Source organism: Coniosporium apollinis (genome assembly GCF_000281105.1).
Source record: "Coniosporium apollinis CBS 100218 chromosome Unknown supercont1.25, whole genome shotgun sequence".
Lineage (NCBI taxonomy): Eukaryota > Fungi > Ascomycota > Dothideomycetes > Coniosporium > Coniosporium apollinis.
Window position 1 is genome coordinate 174357 of NW_006913287.1, and position 18121 is coordinate 192477.

Consider the following 18121-nt stretch of genomic DNA (forward strand, 5'->3'; position numbering starts at 1 on the left):
CAGCCTCAGCTTAGGGTGTTCCTTGCGATGTTCGGTCAATTCTCTGGCTGTATCGTGGAATTTTGTTGCGATCGAGCTGGACGCCTCTCATAAAATGACATGGTGTAGACGGGTTCGAAGCACATACAAAGGACAACAGGTCCCTTTCTCTGCGGCTCCGCTTCACGGCTCCAGATCGACACTCATGTCGTACTCCCATCTGCACCAACTTATGCTTAGTTGGCGCTTGGTCAATGTTCAGGAGCCGACACGGAACGATTAGAGTAAGATTCGGTCCTTCTAGTTTCATTGCTGCAGCTCGAATCCGTAAGGCCTCCAAGAGAAGCGAGTCTACAAGGTATATACCCGCAGCCGTCCGCCGATATACCACACGTCTGCGTGAGAGTCGTCACCATTGTGTCCCCTTTCAGACTTCTGAGACTTCCGGATCGAACGTGAACGGGCTGGTAGCTCATGCTGGCTGACAGCAGATGCTGGATCACAGAACTGTACATGGACGAACATTCATCATCAGATGACAGTGGCTTCCTGCACCGCGATATCCTTCTCGGAGATAGGGCTTGGATGATGATGATGATGATGCCAGCAACCCCGTGTCCATGGGCTTGATCAAGATATAAAGATGCCATAGACCCACGCCCATTACTCAGTATCCCATCCGCAAACATCTCACTTCAAACGCATAACAGACTCTACACCATCAACCATTCACAATGAGAACCATCTTCCTTCCCTTGTTGCTCTTCAGTAAGTCCTGAATGCATGACCCCAATTCGTTTCAACCATCAGCTTTAACTTAATTACGCAGTTGCCGCCACTTCGGCCAACCCTGGTAGCTCCGGCAGCAGCGACTGCAAATCATGGTGCTCGGACAAGGGAAAGTCCTGCTTTTCCGATTCCGAGAAAGGCTACGGCCAATGCTTCGACTGCGGTCCCAGGAAGAACAACAAGTACAAGCAATGGTGCGGAGGCAGGAACGGCAAATGCTGCGATACCTACAAAGACAACGACCATTGTGTAAGATTCCCCCGTAGACTCTCTCTAGTGAGCCAGCTGGACGAGCTTTGTACTAACGTTGACAGGGAAAATGCGATAACAAGTGCAAGGTATGTGGACCACCCGTGAGGAGTTGGCGGTTTCTTGGGTTTCTAAAACTAAGTTTTTTGCACAGGATGGAAAGAGGTGCGACAAGAGTGAATGCAAGAAGCCCTAGACGGTTTGACGCTATTCTAGGGGTGGTGGCGGAGTGGAAAAGTCATGAGGAGCGTCAGATTGATAATATGAACGGTAATCGACCGGATAGCCGGACGCTGACTTTTTGTTCATTTTCACTCCTTATATGCTTTGTGGTTTCACATCTGTACGAGCAATACGCTCAAACACACTCATTGTATCTTTGAAACCGCGAAATCGAAGATAAAATTGCACGACGAGACTAGAGATCCTTGCAGAATTGAAGGAAAGAGCTGTGCGAACTACCATGCACTTACAAACGATCTTACCCTGTGAGCTATAGACAAAAACATGCTAATGATTATAAGAGCGCCTTAAATCATACGCACTTGTAAGCTCATCGGCGTCCGGAAGTACGCCATCTGACTCCTCTTGAACTGAACGAAGCCTCCCATGTGGAACGGGGCTGCTGGACGTCAACCGCCGTCTTCAGGGCGTGACATCAACGACAAACGCGTGAGGAAATGATGCGCCGCGTCCACAATTCGATGAGCCTATGGCTGACTAGTAAACCACTGCATTGACCATTCGTTGGACGTTTCTCCGCCAAATACGATAATACAGCTGGGCGAGAGGCACAGGTGAAAGGGCACGTTTATGACCCTGTGAGGCTGTTGCAGGCACTACTGGAGGCGATAAGGGCTATGCGCCAGGAAGGCTGATGGACTTGATGAAGTTGTAAGATTTCGGTGATTTCGGTGATTTCGGAGCCTGGAGACCTCTGTCACCCTGGTGACTGACGCGAAACCGGGCGCCTCCCACGGCAAAACCAACGTACGTTCTATACGGCTAGCTCGAAAAACAGCACCGAGGTCATAGCCAGCAGCGAAGGAAACAGTTCCAGAAGTTGACGCGCCCCATTGCCGAGCTTTGAACCCGCAAAACAACAAGCAGCCATCCAGAGAAGCAGTTTCCCGAACAGAATCCATTTGACCCTGGGTACTCGACGAAGCACCGTCTGGGCGGAGTTCGACCATCTGATTGTGCTTCCCGCTTCCGGTGCTGGTGTCGATTCGGGCTTGAGTTTGGCTGCAAGAGTAGCTGACCACCGTTGATGACGTGCATCGTGATCGTGAGGTTGCTCGGTGGCCGAGGGGCGAGGCATGGTCTGGATGCGCAGGAGCCAGAACTCCGCAAGCTTTCCATCATCATCATACGGTACTTGCTGCATGAAGTTCATCCATCGCCGCACTACCTGCAGAGCCTCCTCCGCGGTGACTCTGAACCACTCTCTGTGTGTGTCATGGTGTACGCATTTGGGCGGTTCTTGGAAGTTGCTCAGCTCCGCATGCGCCAGTGCCTCAGCACGGCGTGCATTGCGCACCGGCAGACAGTCAGTGTAGATGATTTCTAGCTGCATCTTACATCTATACCGAATCTGCTTGCAACGCTCTGATATTTCGATATCGGTGAATCCGATCTTGAGCAACTCTGGTTGGCTCGGATCTCGAAGGATATACACTTGACCAACGGCCGCCTCTTTCGCAGTTCTGTCGGTAGCATTTTTGGCTGGAACGGGCCTGCGAAGCCTCGTGCGGATGTTGTCGTCAATCTCGTTAGGTACTTTGACAGCTACGCTAACTTGTGAAGAGGTCGACTGTTTTTCGCGTAGCTGCGGCCGTGGCTCGGAGTCTTCGTCGGCAGAGTCAGTGGAGCCATGCTCGCTGCCTGGAGCATCTGTATCGTCATCGATGACTATAATCTCGGTGTGGGTCTTAGGCCTAAGAACGTTCGTAATAGGAGCCTGCAAGGCTATTTGCGAAGCCGTTGTTTTGAGTGAGCTTCGCTCCGCGCTCATGTGTGGTTGTGGTATACGCGCCATTGGCGTCTTGTCTGGCGTCGATGGTGATGCTTGTGCCGCACTGACAGCTGACCGAAATGCGTTTGGGTCAGATACTATACGTTTCCCGTCAAGCTGCGGACGGTGGGAGTCTGTTTGCGCCACGTCGGATATAGTTGGTGCGGATTTGCGTCGACTCTTGGCGAGCCGACCGGCTTTAGCAACGCCAGCACCGCTTCGAGGTGGACGTGATGCTGGTGAAGTATTAACTGGTCTCGCTTGGCGTTGATTCCCTTCGCTTGCTAGACGAGGACAGCCTCTCGACGTAGGCGTTGCAGTGGATTGGATAGAGACCGGATCTGCTGCCAAGCTAGAGTGGGGAGAATATTGGGTAGCTCGATCCATCGCGTCGTCAAAGGGCGTGTGGCCCTCTTGAATCCCGGTAGCGGTGGATCTGTATAGGGCCTCTTCACTAATCTTGCGTAGAGGTTGAGCTATGCCTGGGCTCTGGGTAAGGATGGAGCCGTCGATCCCAAGCAATGCCTCTGCATCAACCGGAGGTATATGATCTCCTTCGTTCATTACGGCCCATGAAACGATAAATGAACTCCACACGTTCTTGCCTCGCGACCGCTTAAGCGGACTGATCTTGGGTTACGCTGCTTGCGGCTCGTCCAGACAGGCCCCGTTCCTGACACCGAGATCTTGTCCGCTGTCTACGCACGCACAACGGAACAAGAGCTGAGCGTTCGGGTAAGTACTAATAAATCTAGGGAATGATGAGGAGAATGGCGATAGCAGCTGCCTGTGCGAGAATGAATGAACTGTGAACGTCTAATGGAGGAGTATAGAGAGACTTTATGTCGTTCTAAGAACTTTGTGCTGGAGCTACGATGACATGATGGGCGTGGGGCATGAGCCAGCGTGGCTTAGCCAGGCACACGATATCATACCGTCAGCCTTGCTGCCTCGAATCGCAGCAGGCATGCGGCGCAGCGATTGACTTACTGACTGACACTGTTGCATAGTACGGATCCCCTTCCTGCATAGTCACCGTGAGCTGGAACACCACTCGACAAGACGAGACACAGGATTGTAAGAACACAGTATGCTCCATCGAATTGTGTTTGGTTGATTGTTAGGTGACTTGGTTCTCGAGCGGCTACCGATTGCATACAGGTCGAGCGGGAAGATTGAGACGCGGTAGCCGCCCCCCTGCATGTCTTGAGACTTGCCAAGGACCTCGCCGCAGCCACCTCCTGCAGATAAAGGGAAGACTGCCAAAAAAAGGATTGGGTCCGTTCTGGGCGAGATCTAGCGTCTTTATGGCGATAAAAATACACGCGCGCTGGCGGCAATGCAGAAAGGCAAGCCGGTGGCAGCGGGAGCTCGCAGCGCTGAGCCTTCCCGTCGTCTAGATCTTCTGAACCCATTCCAGATACTTGCGTCATAGATGGTCTTGACGCCTTGCTCTCCGCGGAACGTCAAGATCGTCTCGCTCTAAGCTGTTTCCGTTCGTTTTGATACCGCTAAGCGATGGGCGCTGGCTCAAGCCAAGCGCCCGAGTCCACATCTGTTGCTCGCGGACATATTAATTCTCCGTCTTCGAGTGAGCTCCCTGGTCCTTCCGCGCTATGCAGACACGGTTCCTCTGCTACAATGCGTATTAAGCAGCAGCAGCAGCGCCGTTTCCATTCATTCAACGCCAAGCGGCCAGTGAACAGCGTGGGCCTTGCTGACATTTGCGGCCACGTCTTACCATCAGAGTATTTCTCCTTCTCGAGCCGCAGCCTCGCCGCCCACGTCACCCTGAGCCGGCTCAATAGCTGCTATGCAGACCGCAGTTGCATATTCGCCATCATGACTAATGCTGAGCCTGGCGATTTGGCCGTGAAGCTCATCAAAGTCGACATCCTGCATAGTGAGGTGCGCCTTCGGTCGCGTATCGTGCGTCTGCTCCCCGCCTTGTCTGGTATCGGAACTGAATTCGTCTTGACGCGACCCGTTAGGTCCCGGCTTGCCCCCTCTACTCGACGAGCGCGGTGCCCTGTCCAACCCACTCTTGAAAAACTGCTCCAGGACCTCTCCCTCCTCTGCACCCCCAAACCCTTCTCCCTCCGCTATCTTCAACTCTCCAGGCATCCCCTTCCCCCCAAACCGCCTCACCCAATCCTCCAGCGGCTCTTTCCAGACATACTTATCACACACCACCGCAAACGGCTCCCCCGTCTCCCTCCCCATAACCAGCACCCTCCCAAATCCGACCCTCGCAGGCCCGCACGCCTTAACAACCGCCTCCTTCGCCGCCCACCGTCCCGCCAACCATTTCGCGACCTCCCCAATCCTCACATTCTTGTTGTTGCCCGTGTAGATGTCATCTGAGCACTTCCATCTGCGCCAGAACTGGCGCTGCTCAGGCGCGGTGAGGATGTGGTTGAGGAGGCGGAAGAAGGGGGTCGGTGTGGGAGGGGCGTCGGGGGCGCGGAGCGTTTCGCGTAGGATGAGTTGGCGGATGCGTGGGATGTGACAGATGTCTGTGCCGACGCGGAAGGGGTGTGGAAAGGGTCGGAGGGGCATTTACGGCGTGGAGATGGGCGGAAATGGGTTGGTGTCGAGAGGCTTGATACGCGTGCTCACTGCTCAAGGCCATGGCGGTCGTAGAGATGAGGTCGCGCTTCGAAGTCCGGGGCCGACATTTGTCCGAGATGCCTGAGGCCTGAGGCTTGAAACTTGAGTGAAGACGGTCACACTGTTAACACGAAAGAACCGCTATTACCTGAATATGTATCTCCTCACTTAGAAGCCATTGATAAAGTGGCGCAGTCAACTTCTGTTGATCAACGGTTATCTGTATGAATTCTGTATCACGCGCGAGTTCGAACCGCGAAAGCCCAGGGAAAAAAGACATTTCCCCTTCCCGACTCCCTCTCATTCTCCGTCCTGTCAAACCTCAAAAAACCCACTTTGCCAAGGCACCCAACGGGTGACCTATTCCCGGCATCGCGGTGTTTCCCAGAAATGAGGTTTTGCTGTTTTGCTCGCAGTCCACGCTTGAAGTACCTAGGTAGCTGTTGCCTCCTGAGGTGACGAGATGACGTCCTGCCCCCGAGAAACCAACAGCATCAGCTGCATTGGTGCTGTGCCCGAGAAATGCCAATAATCACGGTCGTAACACGGGGGACTCTTTGGAGACGTACGACGACTCCAGCGTATGGTAATCCTTGGCGTTCAGCTAGCAAAGGGTAGGCATACCGCAAAGGTTACGTTGGTGACTTTTAGCCGTGTAAACGATGACCCATCTGGAGTGGATTGTCGGCAAGGGCCCGCGTCTCGAATGGAGTTTTCGAGGGTGCGGCAAGGATGCCGGTTCCAGGTCCGGAAGACCTCACATCACCGAGGTGTCCACAGCACAGTCGCTAGATGCAGCATGAGACATTGAGGACGCCGGCTTGAAGCCGCGTAGCGACTTGTGTGAACGGATGAGGGCCCTCAGCGGCCCGCGACTCCCACAGCATCTGCTTTGCTGCTGACTATCTCCCAACTCTTCCTCCCTTCTCTTCCAACTTGACCCTCCTCTCTTCCCTCCACCTCGGGCCCCACCGCACCAGCACCCACAGTATCGGACTAGCAGCAGCGACTACAGCCGCCACAAACGTGAAACACCAACCTCTCCCCATCGCCCTGATCATCTGGATAATCACAGCAGTGCCCGCAGCACCCATGAGGCACCTGACCAGATTGTTCGCCGCCGTTGCCGTTGATGGAGATAGCGGATAGAGATCCACCAGCATCACGCTCATCATGTTGAACGCGCCAGTGAGCGTGAGGCCCATCACGAAGTGCAAGACCGACGGCGCGGCGAGAGAGGCGTTCACTTCTAGCACCCAACCATAGCAGATCAACGCCGCATCTCCGACGACGAGTAAGGGCACCGCGACCTCAATTCTCGCGCGCTCGAGCGGGAAATGTCGGAGATCGTCGCCGCGTTTGCGGTCGATGGGCATCCCAACTTGCTTCGCGACTCGCCGGTAGTTCCAGTCCTGGAGCTTGCCTCCGATGATGGGCGCGAGGAGACATCCGAAGCCGAAGGGCAAGAAGGAGAGACCGATCTGGAGGTCGTTGAAGCCGTAGATTTCCTCGAATAGAAAAGGCGCTGAGGAGGCGACACAGTAGAATGCAGTATAGACTAGGGCGTTGTAGAGGAGAAGCAAGCCTACATCTTTCTGGCCGATGACTTTCAGAGTGTTCAAGGGGTTGGGCCAGCGGAGCTTCCGCTTCTTTGCGAGTTCCGCCTGTGCTTGCCGGTTTAGCTCTCGAGACATCGTGCGTGTGAGTTCGTCTTCTGCTTTAGCGGCCTTGCGACACTCGAGGTAATTAATCAGTGACAAGTTCCATCCTTGCGGTGGGATAGACCCATTTCCCACAACATTGCGGCCGGTTTCGGGGAATATTATCAGGAAGGGTACTAGGTACACGACGACTAGTATCGTGAGGAACCAGAAAATTGAACGCCATCCGAGGAACTGAGCCAGGAGGCCGCCAATGACTGGTCCAATGGCCGGTCCAATCATGGGCCCGGCTTGAGCCCAACCCATCCATGTGCCTCTTTCTGCGCTTGTTGCGACATCAGCAACAACGCCGTTAGCCAATGCTATTGTGCTGCTGCTTCCCGTGCTTTGGAGACATCTGAGGATGAACAATGCTGGGTAGGATGTCTGCAACGCGATCCCTATACATGCTGCAATGTATATGACAAACCCGATGATATACGCGGGTCTCCTGCCTGCCATGTCTGCCAAGTCACCAAAGACGGTGGGCGCCAGTCCTTGGAAAATCATGTAGGATGTCAAAGTCAGATTGACGAGCTCTCGTGATACGTCTAAATCTCGTGATATGGAGTTCAGTGCCGGGAAGTAGATGTTGGCCGAGAGGGGCGAGAAGAAGCCCGCGAAGGCGACCGCGAAGACAATGAATTGCTTCTGTTTCTTGCTAAAAGTTGAGTACGCAGGACCAGACGGTATACGCGCCAGCTTCTCTGGGTCTTCTGTCTGTTCTGCAGGCGCCATGGGCTCTCCTGTAATCGAACTGTTCGAAGAAGCCGACTCCCCGTCATGGCTAGCATCGACCTTCTCTTTCAATTCGCAGGCGTCCTCGGGCGCATCTGCTGTCGATGCCTCTATAATTGTCCCACCTCCTAGCACTCCTGCTGACGCCTCGGCCGTCTCCTCATCCTTGATCGCGTAGTGGGTCGTCATGCCGTGGAGAGAGCGCCGTGAACCTTAGAAGTCTCGAGGCTGAAGCCAATGGTAGCAGCGACGGGGTAAACCGCGATTGAAAAGGGATTGAAGCCATAGCTGCCGCGTTTTCCAGTGATATTCGGGGAAGTCTCGCTGAACAATGTCTCGATGATGCCACAACATCCGCTCGTCGGTCTGGCCCAACGTCAACCGCACAAGCTCTGGCCAAGGTTTCCATCGTGCCGCTTTATTCCCGGCCACCATCTGTCAACACCATTGACTGTTATGCTACATAGACACTGTATCTAACCAGTCCCCTTGATGGATATAACACCAGTCTTTAACGAAATCCTCCGCAAGCATGGCGCCACGCCAGTCCAGCGGCACCCCTTCCGCCCCGAAGACCTCGACAGCTTCCTACAAGAAGCATACCGAATAGTACATCTCCCCAATGCGCCCAACCCTCTCCCGCAGCCCCTCTAACAATCCCCCCAGAACACCCACATAACCGAACTAACGAACCACCTCCGCGCAATCCGCCAGCCCTACCTCTCCGTCGCGCACCCACCCCGGCGAAAGCATAACACCGACTCCACCCTCCCCCACCTCAACAACCACCACGACCGCAAATACCTCAGCGACAAGGACAAGACCGCAATCGATGCCAACGCAAAGCAGCTCCTCCGCGAACTCCACGCCACGTTGCGCAACCTCTCCGAAGCCGCCAACCTCCGCGAGTCGACCGCCTCGCAGATCTCCTCGGCGAAGCGCGCCCGCGGCGGTCTCGGGGCGCTGGGACGATGGGCGGCTGGCGGGGGCCTGACGCGGAAGTCGCCGGAGGAGGAGAGGGAAGAGGAGGAAAGGCGTACGGTCAAGCTGCACAGGGAGAGCGTAATTTATTACTTGCAAAGGAAGCTGGAGATGGCGGGGGAGGTGCAGAGGGAGATGATGGATGTGAGGCTTAGTAGGGAGGTGGAGAAGAGCAAGAGTGTGCTTGCTAGAGCGAGGGGGTTTGTTGTGCCGGAGGATGTGGCGCCTGATGGGAGTTTGGGCGGGGGGTATGGGGGGCAGAGTCGGCAGGGGTTTAGGGGTGCGAGTTCAAGACGCGGCGCTGGGGACGTGGAGAGGAAGGACGTGAACCAGACGCTGGATCCGGAACAGTTGCAGCTTTTCGCGGAGGAAAATCAGACGATGCTGAAGCATTATGAGGATACCCTGGACCAAGTCAGGTAAGACGCCCCTTCACGGTCCCAATCCCACATAAACTAACATCAAGCGCTCTAGGTCCGCCGAAAGGTCTCTATACGAGATTTCGGAGCTTCAGAACACGCTGGCAGTGAACCTCGACACGCAGGCTGCGCAGATCGACCAGCTCGTACAGGACTCCTTCTCCACTGCTGAAAATGTGGGGAGTGGCAACAAGGAGCTGAAGCGAGCTTCGGAGAGGAAAAGTACGGCGAGGATGGTCTTCTACGGGACCTGTGCATTCTGCTTCACGCTTGTGGTTTGGGATCTGTTGATATAAGAATCCCAAGCTACCACATACACAGCACATCTATCCCAAATAGAATCGCAATCCAGCTAGGAATGCGAATCAAAAAATACTCGGGAACATCTTGAGCGATTAGTGCATAAATGTGTGAGGCTGCTAGACTGTTCCTGTGGTTGTGGTGGTGGAGAACCAGTTGAAACGATTCATGCCACGCGATTTGAAGCCAACTTCCTGAGGTTAGGATCCAGATTTCACACCTGAGATCTGTCAGGCACAAACTGCGGGAAAGTGTTAAACTGCTGGATAAAGTGAAACCCCCTATCACACAGAATTAGTAGGATGTACTTGCCACCTTATAATCACAGCCCAGGTTCGACCGCATCTCCACATCGAAATATGCTGGCTCTCCAGCACGATGCCAAATGTTGCCTCGGCTCACACGGCTCCACAGCATCTGATGCGGGACCCTGACGATCCCCAGATGCTGTTTAAAGCACCATCTCGAGCCGCATCCGCCAGGAGGAGCCTCCAGCCCTTCCTCGAACACTGCCCGTCTGGTCCCTTTACTCCGCATCCATTCCGCCGAGACGCAAGTAGTGCCTTCCCCAGCACGGCCTGCCCAGGTGGTGTTGCCGCCCCCAGACTGCACCCGGCTTGGCGCCCCGAGTATCGATAACCAGAGTCGGTGTGGAGAATCGCTAAATACGGATCCATCATGCCAGCGCAACCTCCACATTCCTCTCACCATTCCCCCAAAGACCGCCTCGAGCAGATTTCAGCACAGATGGCGCCAACCGTCAAGCCGAGCGCGTTCCTTGCGGACGTCGTGCCCATGGCCCCAGAGGACCCTCTCTTCGGGCTTATGGCGGCGTACCGCAAGGACAAGTTTGAGAAGAAGGTGGATCTGGGTATTGGAGCATATCGAGACAATAACGCAAAACCCTGGGTGTTGCCGGTGGTGAAGAAGGTAGGCATTCATGACCTCCTCTACGTTGAATATTCGCTAACTCCTGGTGCTATCAATAGGCGGACGACATCCTACATGACGACCCGGACGTGAACCACGAGTACCTCCCTATCGCTGGCCTCCAGGCGTTTACCAGTGCTTCCCAGAAGCTTGTTCTCGGTCCGGACAGTCCTGCAATCAAAGAGAACCGGGTATGCAGCCTCCAGACCATCTCCGGCACCGGCGCCGTCCATCTGGGCGCCCTCTTCCTTCGCAAATTCTACAACAAGCAGAACAACCCGACCGTCTTCTTCTCCAGCCCAACATGGGCGAATCACAACCAGATCTTCACCAACGTGAACCTGCCCATCAAGACCTACCCCTACTTCTCGCCCACCACCAAGGGTCTTAACTTTGAGGGCATGATCGAGGCCATTGAATCCGCGCCCGAAGGTTCCATAATCCTGCTGCACGCCTGCGCACACAACCCCACCGGCGTGGACCCAACCCAAGACCAATGGAAGAAGATCGCCAGCGTGATCCACTCCAAAAACCACTTCCCCTTCTTCGACTGCGCCTACCAAGGCTTCGCATCGGGCGACCTCTCCAAAGACGCCTGGGCGATCCGCTACTTCGTCGAGCAAGGCTTCGAGCTCTGCATCGCGCAGTCCTACGCCAAGAACTTCGGCCTCTACGGCGAGCGCGCGGGCTGCTTCCACTTCGTCACGTCTCCTGCGTCTGATGCCAGCCACGCCGCCGAGCGCATCCGCAGCCAGCTGGCCATCCTGCAGCGGTCTGAGATCTCCAACCCGCCGGCCTACGGCGCACGCATCGCGTCGATAATCCTGAACGACGAGCAGCTCTTCGCGGAGTGGGAGGACAATCTGCGCACGATGTCTGGCCGCATCATCGACATGCGGAAGGCGCTGAGGGAGAAGCTCGAGGAGATGGGCACCCCGGGGACGTGGAACCACATCACGGACCAGATCGGCATGTTTAGCTTCACGGGGCTGAGTGAGAAACAGGTGCTGAAGATTAGGGAGGAGAGCCATGTGTATATGACGAAGAATGGGCGCATCAGCATGGCGGGGCTGAACACGAATAATGTGGATTACTTCGCCAAGGCTGTCGATAAGGTTGTTAGGGAGATGGAGTAGAATTGGGTCGTTGGTGGCCTCGTTCGGGGCTTGCTGGTCGTATGCATAGCATGATGGGAACAGGGGTTGTCGATAGAGCATGGCAAAGGGCGCTGAAAATAGGAAGGTTCAGCTCAAAACATAGGTTCTGCTTCGCCGTGAACGAAGGTACAAAAGTCCTTTCTCTAATCCCTACTCGTAGATATATCCGTTCTAGTTACAGGGCAATATACTCCATTAGACGTGTACGCCATTCCATCCTCCTCACTGCGAATTGTCCCTTGGTCCCAAGAGCTGCCTGCAGAGCCATTGAACCCAAGGCCGCAGTTCAGATCACCCTCAGTAACGGCCCACAGGCTCCAGGAGCCAAATGCTGTTCCCAGCCGCAGCTCGCACTATGAAACTGAAGCAAATCATAATACCAATAGCTTTTATATATTCGTTCCTTGAGGCCAGCAAGGCCCTCCACGAACGCCGCCATAGTTCCCCTAGCAGCAGCGAGCACAAGACTACATGCCTCGTTCATCATACAAAAGTCCCGTCAAGAAGTGTGCCCTCGTAAACCCATCCAATGACCTATTCAGAAAGAAACGCCAATCCCAAACGGTCCAGCTCTCTCTCCAAACCGAAACCAGCGGACCGTCTCACCACCCTCACCTCCCCAGCGAACTGCCCAGACTACTCGGCGTAATACTACTCAACTTACTACTAACCCAGCTCCCACTCCCACTCATCCAGCTCGGCAAACTCAACCTGCTGCTCTTGCCGCCCCCCAGCCCCGTCTTCTTCACCGAAAACCTATCCCCCCACTTCTCCTGCCCATCCATGAGGCTCTGCACGATATTGATGACCCCAAACGCGCTGCTCCCGACGGCCCTGAACAGCGCCACAGCCGCAACAGCCCACAAGATGAACTTGAGGTAGAAGTTATCCGAGACCTCCGTCAGGCCGTACGCCTCGCTGACCGCCATGGCCAGGATGGCGTTCGCCACCATCCACACGACCACCATGTACGTCCTGACCGCGCGGTAGTAGTCCTCCTGGGCCTGTGCTTCGCTGAGCCCGGGTTTCGCGACCTCGACTCTGTCCCTCAGGTTCCTGAGCGCCTCGTCGTAGCCGGAGTCGATGTCGAGCTGCTCGGAGGGCATCTCGAGCTCCACGATGCCGCTCTTCGAGCCCTTGGCCGCGCCGAGGTCTGTGTGCAGGACGTTATCCCCCTTGGTGCCCCACGTGACGTCGTGCGCGTTACAAAACGCATAGACCTGCAGCGTACAGATGTAGCTCGGCAGCAAGGCAAAGTACTGCGCCGAGCTCGTGAACATGTGCCACGGATCCAGGTACAGGAAGCTCATGAGGAAGTACAACCCCACCGTGGAGCACGTGCTCACGATCAAGTTCGTGAAGACGTTGTTGCCGAGACTGAGCTCCGTCTTCGGGTCTTTGAGCTGCTTGATCACAATGTAGAGCGCCGCGAAGGTCGTGTAGGCCATGATGATGCCGTAGACCACCATCGAGGAGAGGAACATGCGTTTTGCGCCCTGCGGCCGGTTGCCCATGGAGAGGATGAATTGCATGCAGATCAGGAGCACGCAGCTGTAGCGCAGGATGATGAAGATGACTTTGCCGATGGAGTGGCCGAAGGGGTCGAGGCGTGGGTCGGCGAGACTGCCGGCGATGAAGTAGAAGGTTAGGTAGAAGTTGGCCAGGGAGAAGTAGGTGAAGAGGAGCGAGACGAATTGGTACACGAATTCGATATGGAGAAGGATCTTGCGCATTATCGTGTGGTCGGTGTGCCAGACTTGCCGAAAGTGCAGAAGCGAGTAGACGGCGGCGAAGAAGGCGCCGTTGAGCCAGCGGCGCCGTTGGGATATGAATTCGGGTACGGCGTCTGTGGTACGTGTTAAGACATGTTGTGAGATTTTGGTAAGGGGATGTATTTACCTGGAACGTCGGTCTCACCCGTTGCGCTCTTCACGTACTTCAGCACCCATCGCTCGCTTCGCTTAGCTACTAGCTCCCAGCACAGAATGCGATCCTCAGCCAGATACATATTCGCAGTGAAGACATCCGCATCTTGTCCGTGCAGCGTCTCACCCTTGAAGTACTGGCTCAGGGGACCGTGACCTGTCTCGTCATTCTGCAGCGCATGATACCGGTATGCGCTGAGCGCTCCGGGAAGCACCGTGATATAGCCAAACACCGACTCAAGAGGCTTGTCAAGGATATTCGACATTTTATACTCAAAGTTCTGAGACGCCACGAGCGGGTTGAGCAGGCCGAGCCACCCCTTCCCTTTGCCAGCCTTGATCTCTCCAGCGGCTCCTGCTACGTTCGAGTCTGTGTCGAATGCTTTCCACAGATGATACAGCGCCTTTGGTCCTGGCTTCGTGCCCACGTCCAGAAGGATGCAGACATTCGGATTCAGGGCTCGGCCAAAGGCGTTGAAGAACCAGCGGTGCGAATTCAGCTTCTTCAAGTTCTTCTCCTTGAGGCAGAAAATCATCTGGCAGGGTACGATGCCCTTCTCTGCACCTTTGAACTTCAGATCGGCATCAAGGGAGACCTGGGTCGTGTACTCGTAAACGTGCGCTGTGACCTCCTTTTGGTTGACCAGGTTTTTGGCTATACCGTCTTGATAACAGCCCATTGCCGCCAATGCGTCCAAGGTTCGTGGATGCACCTTTTGGCGGCCGTCTGAGATGATGCATACAACAATCTTCTGCCATCCGTCCTTGCCCCAAGTCCGTGATTTCGTACGCGAGCAGAAGTGCGAGATGTTGCGCATTACGCCGTGCATCGTCCTTGTGAAGTCGATCTCATTCTCGTTGTACATCGTAATACAGATAAAGAGCTCCGTCTCGCGGGAATTGTTCAGATTCTGTCGCAGCTTGTAGCCTCTTTCCACGAAGTCGTCCGGATCACACGTGACAGCGGTATACCGCATGTGGGTGAATTCGATATCGTCGCGCCGCGGGAGGAAGCTGTATAGGATGGTCGGGATCTTACACTCCAGAATGAGCTCACCGTTGATGAGCGGGACCTCGCGCTTCGTCATCTGCGCTTGCCGGGCGCCCCTCCGCGTTTGCATCCCATCCGGCGCTGGGCCGTAATGCTCGTACTTTTCGTCATAATCGTCGCTGGCCGTCGAGTGGGAGACGAACGAGTCGACCGAATGCAGTTCCGGACGGGACTCTTGGCTGGGCAGCCCGAAAACGTCGTCGGTATTGCTATCGTCTATGGGTATTGTCGTGGTCTCTGCAAAGTCTTTGGTCGAGCTTCTGGAGAGAGGTCGGCCTCCAGCGAAGAGCGGCGCTGGTGGTAGCGGTCGCTTCGGACTTCCTCCGTACCTCGAGGATGGTGTCCCTGGCCGAGGACTGCCATTGAGGTCAATTGCTTCGTATGCAGAGGCAGAGGCGGGCGGCCGCGGCCAGTCAGCTGAGCTTTGGGATGGCGTCCATGGCCGAATCGGGGACGTTCGACTGGGGGAGTACGGGCGGGGCGGCATATAGGATGGGATGCTTGAGTCGGGCGGCGGTATACTGGGAGCGCGGTCTAGGATCGAGGGCTGCCTCGATAACGGTAGTGATGTTGTTGACGGTTGGTAGGAGCGCGTGAGCGGTGATGGTCTGTTTGGCGATGTATATAAGTTCTGTGTGCTAGTTTTGACGGATTTGCGCTTGACCCTGGCTTTCACCGTTTCGTGCTTGCGAGCGCGCTTGCATGCGGACGGCTGTGAGAGAGATGCGGTGGCTTCACGCAGGAGATCATGGATGGTATCTTCGCGATGCAAAGCTTGTCGCCCACTGCCACCTGCGCGCTCACTTGCAGAATTGAGAGTCGACGAAGACGAAACGTGGGCAAGCATAGAATCGGTTGGTGGTACTAACGGTCTGTATGCGCTCTCCTCCACTGATGTCAACAGGCGCATCGTCGCGCCATTCTGCGCCAAGTTCGTGGGAGTATCATCCTCATCGTATGCTGAATATCGCGGCGGGAGCTGAGTTGGAGTGGTTGGTCGGTCCATAACGGCTGCCACCACACTGAACGAGTGGAATGCAGTGAGGAATGTGGATAGATTATGACGCGCAGTCAATGGTTGAAACGAATGACTGAGCGGACCTCACGCCGATTACGATGAGTGAAACTAGAAAGGAAGGTAACATATAGATCACTCTGATAGCTTGACACGGCTCCTCTGCCGAGTGGCTTCTGGTATAGATGGACAGCTGGCCAGCACGTGACCAGTCGGCGGAGCAACAATCGATAGACGCGGATGTCTTCAACCCGCCTTCGGTGGAGCATTTTGGAAGCGATGCTGATATCCACCTCTTACTGGTTGGATGCTCTTGTTGTCTCGTGCCCTGCAATCTGTCTGATCATGCCCAAATTTCAGTCGCCGTCGGATTCCTTCTTGATCTCTGCGCCCTTCCGCACTGAGGTCCGTAAGATAGCCATCCCAGAGGCGCCATTGTCCCGACAGTCACTACTGCTCAAGGACCGTAAATCAAGACGTCGAGAAAGGGCGTGGTTATCTTCTCATCCTTCTCTAGGAGTTTCCGGTGACCTTCGTGAAGCAACTGCCTTCTCCTGGTTCGACTTCGACTTCGACTCTCCTCCTCGTGCAGCTCGAAAGAGCTGTCTCCAGGCTTCAGTACTCGCAATGCTCAGCATCGATCATGACGAGTGGTACTTCCGCATCACCAAAGGAGCTTCGGTTTGGTGTGAAGCGGCGGCAGATCGTCAACTCGTTGTAGCCTGGGTTTCGGATCGTCTTCAGGGAACCTCGGAATTGAAGTTGGCGGCCCGCGTCGATCAACCGTTTTCCGGCGCCATGGTCACACACTCCCTTTGCTCCCTCAGCTGACTCTGCAGTCTCTGTTCCGAGAGCATGCGCCCCGTCTCCAAGCATCTGCAGACCGCTCAGCGCTACGTGCGGAGTTGGAAACGAGCTCTAGAGTGCGGGCTCAGGAAAGGTAGCTACCGTTTTGCAGATGATGAGGTGTTTTCTAAGATCTCCAAGTGTCTCTTCTCGTCTCCGTCATGTCACCATCGAGGGCAGCAGACAGAGGCTCTTAACTTCCAAATTGAATTGTTGTCCCACTAGTTCTCCCACTGTTCTCATCTCATACCTGTGCAGTAAGAACACCACCAGACAATGACATAGCACTATCCAGACCCTGATATTAGCCAAAGACTGTTTCGTCACCTCCCCACGTCACTAGTACCCCCTCGCTGTGTCGACAATGGCTCTTCTTTCCTACAAACCGAGTTCCAAAACATCCAATGCCCTCGATTATATCCGTACTTATCCTCCGTAACATCCACAAAGCCCCACCCGCCTCCGGAATCATTAACAACACAGCACGACCATGAGAACCCTCAACTTCAACTGCGCCCTCATAACCGGCGGCAGCGGCGGCATCGGGCGCGCCATGGCTGAGTATCTCATCTCTCAAAATAAAAAGGTGATAATCGCCGGCCGCACCAAATCCACGCTCCAATCCACCGCGCGAGAGATCGGCGCCGCCGCATACTACGTCCTCGACACCGGGAGGCCCGATGCGATCCCCGGTCTCATCGTGCAGACCACCGAAGTCCACCCGGACCTGGACTGCCTGATCGATAACGCAGGCGTGCAGCGACCGCTACAGGTGCTGGAGATGAAAGCCGGAGCAGTTTCTGGGGAAGGCGGATCAGGAGATCGATGTCAATATCCGCAAGCCGATGCACTTGACGTTAAGGCTGCTGGAGCATTCTAGGGGAAAGAATGGGCGCGGTGGTTATGAATGTTAGTAGCGTGCCGGGGTACATTCCGATCAGTGTGATTAAACCCGGTGTACAACGGGACAAAAGCGTGGCTGTAAGTTCGCGTTGACATAAACGGCGCTGTAAACCCTGGTCTGGAGCGGATCAGGCGGCTGGTGGGGATTGCAGGCACTTCTGGAGCATGGATCTCCGCACACAGCTCAGGGACAACGAATATCAAGGTTGTGGAGATTGCGCCGCCGATGGTTGCGACGAATTTGCATCGTGAGAGGACGGATCCGGACGATAAGAAGAAGGAGAAGAATCCGAATGCGCTGAGCGTGGATGAGTTCATGGAGTCTGTCATTAGGGAATCGAAGGAGGGAAAGGATGTCATTGGAGCGGGGATGAGTGAAAAGGTGGTGGAGCGGTGGTATAACGAGTTTGGAGGGGATTATGAGAAAGCCGTGGGAACGAAATGAGCTGGATTGCCCTAATTCATCCATTCTAAGGGTGGATACTGATGCTCCTATCACCGCATGGTTGCGCCAC

The 18121-nt window shown here is 55.2% G+C and overlaps 8 protein-coding genes across 8 annotated transcripts; 4 read left to right on the forward strand and 4 right to left on the reverse strand.

The window, feature by feature from the left end:
• Positions 1-713: 713 nt before the first annotated feature.
• On the forward strand, positions 714-1213 carry W97_05336 (uncharacterized protein; the record flags this gene model as incomplete). Its single annotated transcript, XM_007783220.1, has 4 exons — positions 714-747; positions 809-1017; positions 1083-1106; positions 1172-1213. 4 exons carry the CDS (start codon positions 714-716, stop codon positions 1211-1213), a joined length of 309 nt encoding a protein of 102 aa, XP_007781410.1.
• Positions 1214-2014: 801 nt separating this feature from the next.
• On the reverse strand, positions 2015-3031 carry W97_05337 (uncharacterized protein; the record flags this gene model as incomplete). Its single annotated transcript, XM_007783221.1, has 1 exon — positions 2015-3031. The coding sequence occupies one exon, from the start codon at positions 3029-3031 to the stop codon at positions 2015-2017; it is 1017 nt and encodes a 338-aa protein (XP_007781411.1).
• Positions 3032-4774: 1743 nt separating this feature from the next.
• Positions 4775-5590, reverse strand: W97_05338 (uncharacterized protein; the record flags this gene model as incomplete). The annotated part of the gene is made up of 1 exon (XM_007783222.1): positions 4775-5590. The coding sequence occupies one exon, from the start codon at positions 5588-5590 to the stop codon at positions 4775-4777; it is 816 nt and encodes a 271-aa protein (XP_007781412.1).
• A 953-nt stretch (positions 5591-6543) lies between these two features.
• On the reverse strand, positions 6544-8268 carry W97_05339 (uncharacterized protein; the record flags this gene model as incomplete). The annotated part of the gene is made up of 1 exon (XM_007783223.1): positions 6544-8268. The coding sequence occupies one exon, from the start codon at positions 8266-8268 to the stop codon at positions 6544-6546; it is 1725 nt and encodes a 574-aa protein (XP_007781413.1).
• Positions 8269-8571: 303 nt separating this feature from the next.
• W97_05340 (uncharacterized protein) lies at positions 8572-9775 on the forward strand (the record flags this gene model as incomplete). The annotated part of the gene is made up of 3 exons (XM_007783224.1): positions 8572-8688; positions 8746-9479; positions 9535-9775. 3 exons carry the CDS (start codon positions 8572-8574, stop codon positions 9773-9775), a joined length of 1092 nt encoding a protein of 363 aa, XP_007781414.1.
• Positions 9776-10526: 751 nt separating this feature from the next.
• On the forward strand, positions 10527-11845 carry W97_05341 (aspartate aminotransferase; the record flags this gene model as incomplete). The annotated part of the gene is made up of 2 exons (XM_007783225.1): positions 10527-10709; positions 10769-11845. 2 exons carry the CDS (start codon positions 10527-10529, stop codon positions 11843-11845), a joined length of 1260 nt encoding a protein of 419 aa, XP_007781415.1.
• A 632-nt stretch (positions 11846-12477) lies between these two features.
• W97_05342 (uncharacterized protein) lies at positions 12478-15848 on the reverse strand (the record flags this gene model as incomplete). Its single annotated transcript, XM_007783226.1, has 2 exons — positions 12478-13712; positions 13766-15848. The coding sequence occupies 2 exons, from the start codon at positions 15846-15848 to the stop codon at positions 12478-12480; spliced, it is 3318 nt and encodes a 1105-aa protein (XP_007781416.1).
• A 1345-nt stretch (positions 15849-17193) lies between these two features.
• Positions 17194-18051, forward strand: W97_05343 (uncharacterized protein; the record flags this gene model as incomplete). The annotated part of the gene is made up of 3 exons (XM_007783227.1): positions 17194-17530; positions 17584-17684; positions 17812-18051. The coding sequence occupies 3 exons, from the start codon at positions 17194-17196 to the stop codon at positions 18049-18051; spliced, it is 678 nt and encodes a 225-aa protein (XP_007781417.1).
• Between the last annotated feature and the right edge of the window lie 70 nt (positions 18052-18121).